Source organism: Limanda limanda, chromosome 23, assembly GCF_963576545.1.
Source record: "Limanda limanda chromosome 23, fLimLim1.1, whole genome shotgun sequence".
NCBI lineage: Eukaryota > Metazoa > Chordata > Actinopteri > Pleuronectiformes > Pleuronectidae > Limanda > Limanda limanda.
In genome coordinates, this window is record NC_083658.1 from 10,072,783 (window position 1) to 10,081,000 (window position 8,218).

Consider the following 8,218-nt stretch of genomic DNA (forward strand, 5'->3'; position numbering starts at 1 on the left):
TGTGTACATATCTAAGTTTTAAAGAGGCTCATTACCTTGACATAGAGTGAGATCTCATAGTCCTGATCTTGGGGTGTTCTGCTGTTCCTGTGAACAGGAGAGAAAGGGCTGTTCATTCTCCTGTGGGGGATGTGTTTCACCTCCTCGTTCTTCTCCTCAGTCATCTCCTCCCGCTGTGGGAAGTATGAATGGCCGTCCTCGAGCAGCACAACTCGCTTTCTCTTCACATGCTCATCTCTTTTTTTGGGCAGGGATTCATCTTTTATCACTGACTTCAGCTCTTTCATCCAGTCCTCTCTCCTTAGCAGACTCTTCTCCTCCGGTGATGCTTCCTTCCTCCATTCCTTCCTTCCGCTGTCAGTGTCCCATTTGTCTTTTTTCACTGGCTTCAAATCTTTCCTCCAGTCTTTCATTTCTGGTGCTCTCTCGTCCTCAGGCTGATTTCTCCTCGGTGACAGCAATCTTGCTGTCCCCCATTCCTCTTTCCTGACTGGTTGTGGCTCGGGAGACAAGATACCATTCTCCATTTCTTGCTGCAGTCCTTTAACTCTTCCATTTGTATCTAACTCTTCTGCTGTGTTGTCATCTTTTTGGTTATTTTCCTTCTCTTCCTCTCCGTCTTCATCTTTTTGCTTCTCATCTTTTCCTTCACTTAGTTCAACCATCTCAACTTCTCTCTTTTGACATTCCTCCTTTGTCTCCATTATGCGTTCTTCAGAAGGGACTGAATGGATGGAAGGCTTTTGATCATCAAGATCACTAGTCACTTCAATCTCATCATCTAAAACTGTCACAGGTTCTTCTGCTGTCTCTACTCCTCCCACCAATTCGTCTAGTTGACTCTCATCAGTCTTCTCTCTTGGATGTTCTCTCAGGTTGTCGGCCCATGCTTCTATGAGCAGTTGGGAAAGATGTTGCTGAAAATCACCACCACCAACCTGTTTTGTGGAATCCTTCTCCTCTGACGTGACTTCACCTCCTGGCTGGTCTAGTTCAACTTCACCCTCTTCTTCCAGTTCAAAGGCCTCCTCCACCTGATCCAAAGGCACATCTTGCTGTGTGTCTAAAGGTAGCTCCTCTGCACTCTGCCCTTCTGGTTCTGGAGGGCCTGCCATAGCCTGGGTTTCAAGCTTAACAATAGATCCTTCCTGCATTTCTTCATCACCTCTCCCACTGTACACTTCCTCACCCATTAACTCTTGAATAACATGACTCGTGTTCTCCTCCTCCTCTATAAGTCTTCCTGCCTCATCATGAGAATTAACCCCAACCTGTTGCTCTTGCTCTTTCTGGATAATCCCTTCGTCAGTCCATCCATCTGTCTGTGACGGCTCTTCGTGAGGTACAACAGCTAACTCTGTTTGCTCTATCTCTAGATTTGCTTCACCCACCATGTCTGGAACATCAGGAGCGATTATTGCATCCATCATTAACTCCATGGTTCCTTCATCCTCAATGTTGGCTTCTATTAGATCCTTATGTTGCCAGATAATGTTGTTATTAGTTGGCTCAAATTCCTCTTTGCCGGATTCTGGGTTGATCTTCTCATCTGTATTAGTCATGCCATCTTGATTCTCACTGGCCAACTGGTTGGTCGGAATGTCCACCAGCTCCATTATACCAGGTGATTTGAATGGTGTGCCACTATTGTCAACAGAGGTTTGGCATAGATAATTTTGAATGTTGACTTGATCATCTGGGCTTGTGGTAACAAAGATTGAATCTGTTGTTGAATCCTCAATGATTTCTGTCACCTCATTTTTAGTGAGAAGAACAACTTCTGTTTTGTCGGTGTCATCAGTAGACAACTGCACATCATCCCCTGACTCCTCTATAATACTTAATTCTTGAAGTTTATCTGTATCATCTGCAGTGGACACAATCTGGTGGTCTTCTAACCCATCATCTCCTTCATTAGTCTCTTCCTCCCTTGTCTCTGTTTTGGAACTTTCAATGAAGGCCTCTTGGGTATTCTCTTTACTTTCTGCATCCTCATTTTCTCCAAATATCTGATCTTGAGAGAAAATACTGAGTGACGAAAACTGACATGGACTATCAGTCATTGCCTTTGTGTCTTTGAGCTCTTCTTCTTCTTCTTCTTCTTCTTCTTCTTTGTCTTTACATTCTTTCTGTCTTGATTGGTCGTCTATCTTTTCGTGCTCTTCATCTGCCGTTTCTAGTCCTCCCTCCCCTTTTTCCTGTAGTGTTTCACTCCCTCCCTCCCCCTCTTTATATACTCCATTTGGTAACTGATCCTCTTGTATAATCCTCACATCCTCCCTTTCATCCTGTGATCCAGGTTCGTCTTTTTCACGCTCCTGTCCTGCTTCAGCCATCATCAAAACATCCTCCCCTACCTCCTCAGCTAGTTCCACCTCATCATCTTCCTCTTCTCCTTCCTCACCCTCTCTTCCTTTCTGGGTATCCAGGTCTGAACAAACACCCAGTGGGCTGTGGACAATGGCAGCATTTGATATGTCTTGGTTTGGGCAGGAGCCTGATTGAGCCATAGGAAATTGCTAGGAAAAGAAGGGACTCTTATTCAGGAAGAGTTAGTTGCTAATCTTGCAGGATCAGTATGCAGTTCCACGGATGTACAATTGATTTTAGAGCTACTGAGAATAAAATTGTAGAATGGTAACAGTTCCCAGATTATGTCAAAAGGTAACGCCAACGTTCGAAAATATAGACTAGACCCAGTATTTCAAAAACCATAAACAAAGTATCTCACGGTTTGTTTCAGAGCAAGAAATAAGGAGCAGAAAGAAAGTTTCCAAGTGTTTCCCAGGTCGCACGATGACTCAAATCCTGGAATAGCTCCCAACTTGCAATGTGAAGGGTGGTTTCAGAGGAGTCCAGGTTTTCAGAATAAATCCAAGATGCTTCTGGGAATGTTTGAAAACATTGAAAATTGTGGAAAGTCAATATGATTCCCAGGAAGGTCCAAATTTCCAGGCTAGAGAGATGTCTTACAAACTCAATCGATTGTAAGACAATGAGTATTATTTAGGCATACAGGTTTAGGGTCTGTAATTACAAACTCCTTTTTTGCCTTGCTTGTCCCTATAGGGCTCTCAAAACTGTACTGCACCTTAAGAACAGTTAGACCTCTCTCTCTCCCTCTGTCCCTCTCTCTGTCCAGAGGATTAAAAAGAGGCTGATCCCCACATGACCGGGAGCTTAAACCACCAGGGACCAGCACCACTTAATTAAGTTCCTAAAAAACACATAAAGTCTACGTATGCCAGACACACATATTAGCATATACTAACTCCAAATTTCCAGCTAAATAACCCTCCAAAAGTTTGCTTATGGTGCTAGTTTTTCAATTGTTTGCTTTGTATTTCCACACTTTAATTTCTAAAGCTGTTGTATAATCTTGTTTAGTGAAATTAAATTCGGTATGGCACTATGCTGTTGCTCTCTTATAGTGAGAACAAGGCTGTATGAAAATACGAAATGCGGAAATTTGGGGAATTAAGTTTTTTTCTCCACATTATTATTTATGCTCACTTTCCATAAATCAAGATTACAATGCCAATTGCAGTATTTTTTCCAAAAAGCGATTTTAAGTACAGCCTCGCATAAGGGAGAGACTGCAACTAGCCTCTCACCTGCATAATGAGTGGAGCAGCAAACAAAATAAACCCCAACATAATGTTTTGAGACTCTTGACCCTAATTAGTTGGTTAGTTAGTGTTTGTGGAAAGTTATATTTGACATAAAATACACAGGTAATGGTAGAACAGACTGTATTTACAAAAACAATACAGAGGAAGACTGCAAAACACTATTGTCCTTTCAGCTTCCTGATTGCTATTGGCAGGAATGAATTCTGGCTCCTACTTGTCTATGGCGCCTCCCTGTGGCAAAAAAGTTGCTGTTATCTGTTATCTTAGGTACACTTAGGTATTACTGACACTATGTTTATTCCACTGTGTTTATTCCACAGCCTTAAAATGTGTATATGGCACGTTTTCCCATGGGTGAGCGTGTGACTGATTACCTCGCGTTTATCCTGATCCTTAGTTGGATAGTATTTTGTTGTTGCGCTATATATGTATTGAATAACAGGAAATTCCCACAGCTACTAAAGTAGACATTTTTATTTTGAAGGGGGACTCGCCACTTTGATGTTGTTATTTTTGTTGTTTCTTGTTGAGTTTTCAGCATCAGGTATTGTCATAGTTCTATATAAGTATGTTGAACACCCTGTAAGTGTGCAAGACTCCTTGGGGGGAGTACTGGCGGAAGTGGAATGGGAGTTTTACTTTGACAATGACAATGACATTACCTGCGCTTCCATGGGCGAAGCTTTCTCTTTTCCGTGGACTCTGTCGGTGAAGGTACGTACTCTCCTCGCTCTTCTGACTTTTATCAGTTTGAAGTTGTAAATAACATCAGAAGTTAGTGTACATGTTATATAATGTTGTTGTAATGATTTCACGTTAGTTTGTTGTGTTGCCAAATTTAAAGATCCCATATAATTTAACAAGTCAGTTTCTCGTTGAGGGTGCACCACATGCTTTAAGAGAGCTGGTGGCACCGATCTTGATCCGACGTCCGCTGGATTCAGGTCCGTATGGATGCAGGTCCGTATGGATGCACTTCCATTGGCCAGGACATGGTGACTGGCGGATGCGTTGGGTCCTATTGTGGATGTATCCCACACGGATCTTATCTGGCTTCTTAGAGTGATATACGCCAAACGGGTGTAGATACCAGCACTCTGGTCCTTGTTTCAGAGGTGGAGCAACTTCTGTGTGTCTTTTGTTTTCCATGGATTCGATGAAATGGGCCTTCATCTGCGGCCGTTTTTGGAGTGTGCACCGCAGTGACACAAGGCGGTTGTGTGCCTGTTTTTTCTTATAAGGCAGTCTCTTTCTTGGTGACCTTTGACCTAAGGGTAATGGCTCCACCCAGCTGTTCGAGCTCTCTTGATGGAGCTCAGCTTTCATGGTCTGGAGAAACGACGTGTCCTCCACTGATGGTGCAAGTTTATCTTCATCAGCAGTTCGAGTGAAGATCGTTTGTCCTAAGCTGTCATCATGATGTGTCGTTAAGCAGTACGAGGGGGTCAGTGCAGCATGATGTGAATGCTTAGGTGCTTGACTGAAGATCTCTTTTACCCTGATTTGGCTGCTGCATGGCTGCAGATGGCTGGCCCGACAATTATCCAAAATGGATGTCTTGTAGCTGCTCACCTCTGATGGTCTGTGGGCTCCTGCAAAGCACACGTCACCGACGACAACCCATCCCAGGTCCAGCCTTTGAGCGAACGGAGCGTTTCCTGGACCACTTATCTGTTCACGGGCCTTGTGGACACTGAGGATGTCTCTGCCCAGTAGGAGGAGTATGTCGGCGTCCGGATCGAGGGGTGGTATCATGTCGGCGATGTGCTTCAGGTGAGTATGGTGGCGAGCTGCAGTCGGGGTAGGTATCTCAGAGCAGTTGTTAGGAATTTGGTTGCACTCTAGAAGTGTGGGTAGAGGAAAGCTTAGTTTCTCATCTGCTGACTCCACGGTGAACCCACAGGCTCTCCTGCCCGTTGTCTCTTTTTGTCCAGCACATGTTTTCAATGTGTAAGGGTAGGAGGACCCTGAGATTTTGAAAATGTCAAAGAACTTGGAGCTTGCCAAGCAGCGGTTGCTTTGCTCATCCAGCATTGCATACATTTTCTTGGCCTCTCCTCTGTGTCCGGCTGGATACACGCTTACGAGGCATATCTTGGAGCATGCTCTGGAGCTTACTCCTTCACCACACACCTGTGTGCACCTTGATGTGACCTCCTGGATGTCCGCTTTGTCTTCCTCCCCGCCATACTCTGAAGAGGGAGGAGACGTCTTGGATTTCCAGGCAGGTGGTCCTGGGTGGAGCGCTGTCACATGACCGGTGCTGCCACACTCCATACATTGGACTTCAGCTGGGCAGTTCCTGGCGAGATGATCTGTGGATGAGCACCAGCGGAAGCATACATAGTTTTCCTTTAAAAGCTGTTTGCGTTCCTCTAGACTCTTCTCTCTAAAGCTTCTGCATTTCCTTAAAGGATGTGGTTTGTTATGCAGGGGACAATGTATGTTCGGATCTGCTGATTTATTGTCATCTCTGAACTCAGATCTTTCTGAAGGTGAAACTTGTGTCTTGTGCACATATACAGGCCTTTTCACAGGTCTGTCCCATTTATTCTTTCTCTCCATAGAGACTGGCGTGAAGAGATTAAAGCTGGGATCAGTGCGAGTTTTTGCTTCTGTGCGAACAAAGTCTACTAATACAGAGAACGGTGGGAAACTGACACGATGATCACGTTTGAACTTCGAACCAAAAGACATCCACTTTTCCTGAATGTTGTGTGGGAGTTTTTCGATGATTGGATTTACCCCCCTGGAGGTGTCCAAGTACAGCAGGCCTGGGAGGGAGCCGTCTCTCTTTGCTGCTTCCAGCTCTAACAGCAGGTCTGCCAGTTCTCTGAGTCTCTGTGGTTCTCTTGTGGTAAACTTGGGAAAGCTTTCCAGCTTGTTGAAGAGGGCTTGTTCAATAGCTTCCGGTGAGCCGTAGATTTCCTCGAGTCTCTCCCATGCCATTAACAGTCCAGCATTTGGGTTTCTGACGTTGACTGCTTTGAGTCTTCTCACCTGTTCTGCTGACTCTTTACCCAGATACTTGGATAGCAGGTCAAGTTCTTCACCAGCAGATAGGTCTAAAACCAGCAATAGCCGTCAGAAAGAATGCTTTCCACGCCCAATAGTTAATTGGTTGGTCATCAAATGTGGTGAGGCCTGAGGTTACTAGGTTGCTGCGTGCAAGATATTTAGCCAGATCCATAGTTGTTTGGGGCTGATTATAACTGGATCTGCAAGAGCTTCTTTGCTCAGGAAGTGGGGAATGATCATCGATGTTCTGTTGTGGTGGTGATCCACGATCCTGAGGAGCCTGTGATGTTTGATGAGGCTAGTGTAGGCAGGAGCAGCAGGTTGTGTTCTGGAAAAACCTTTGTGTGAGAAATGTAGTGTTGGCTTTACATCATCATCTTCATTGTATAATTGTGGTTTGCTTTGATGAGGGGCAACAATGTCATTTATTTTCATAGGTAATTCACCTGTGCTTGTGGCAGCTTGCCATTCAACATAATCAACAGTGCGCTGGTATTTCATTTCCTGAGACACTGGACCAGGGCTTCTGCTGGGCACATTAACATCAAGTTCTAATAAACCAGCTTGTAACGTGTTAAGCTTCAGCTATGGCAGCATCTCTTTCCTTTTCTTCCTTTAATGCATCCAGAGTAGCTTGAATGCATGCCTGCTCGACTTTCAGCTCGATTTCCCTCTTGGAGTGTGCTGCTCTGGCTTGAGCACTGTCAGCTTTTGCTCTGGCCATGGCCACCGCTAAACTTGCCTTTGAGCCAGTGTTGCCAACTTGGCGACTTTGTCTCTATATCTGGCGACTTTCCAAACCCTCATGGCGACTCATTTTGTCAAAAGCTTTTTAGTGACAAACTAGCGACTTTTTCTGGTGTTATTGGAAACTTTCTGGTGTTTTGGAGACTGACGTGAAAGCACGTATCATTCTGCAGTTACTGTCCTCAACGAGCAGCGGGTGCTGCCGTGAGCCCCTCTGCCGTCCCAGAGCACTCAAAGGCCGTCAGTCTCCCAGTGGCTGCAGTCAGAGCAGAGAGGAGAGCAGACTGCAAATGAATTGCACATGTGCAAAGCCGGCGCTGATCCTGCCCTGGCTTACAGAGTGAGATGTAAGTGTCAATGTATCTTCACTGTCACTGGAAAACATGAGTCATTGAGTTCAGTCTCTTAATCGATGCAGTCAACATCGTGATGCATCTAAGAATCAAGACATTTCCACACCTCTAGATGGTCTATTTCAACGGCAAGATAAAAAAAAAAAAAAAAAAAGAATCAACAGAAGAATAAGGAAGTGTATTGCATTCACTTGAGAAAAAAAGAGTTCTGTTTTTTATTTTATTGAGATCTTATCTCGGATAAGATAATTATCTAAAAAAAACAGAATTTTGTTTTTCAAGTGAATGCAATACGCTTCTGTAGAAGAAAGCTCATATATACTTCTAAACATATTTAGGGTATTTTTTTCTCACTTTTTGTACTTCCCACAGCGACCATTACAGTTATGCAAATTAGGCGATGACGTAATTTAGCGACTTCTAGCGATTTTTAGGACAGCCAATAGCTGCTTTCCTTACTGAGGAGTT

General features: G+C 44.3%; 1 protein-coding gene across 1 annotated transcript; it reads right to left on the reverse strand.

Moving 5' to 3' along the window:
* Positions 1 to 11: 11 nt before the first annotated feature.
* Positions 12 to 2,510, reverse strand: LOC132997022 (Golgi integral membrane protein 4-like). Its single transcript, XM_061067393.1, has one exon. The coding sequence runs from the start codon at positions 2,508 to 2,510 to the stop codon at positions 12 to 14; it is 2,499 nt and encodes an 832-aa protein (XP_060923376.1).
* Positions 2,511 to 8,218: the final 5,708 nt, after the last annotated feature.

What these genes read in the sequence shown, in the direction of transcription:
- LOC132997022 (XM_061067393.1), bottom strand. Translation starts at nt 2,510, where the DNA reads ATGGCTCAATCAGGCTCCTGCCCAAACCAAGACATATCAAATGCTGCC.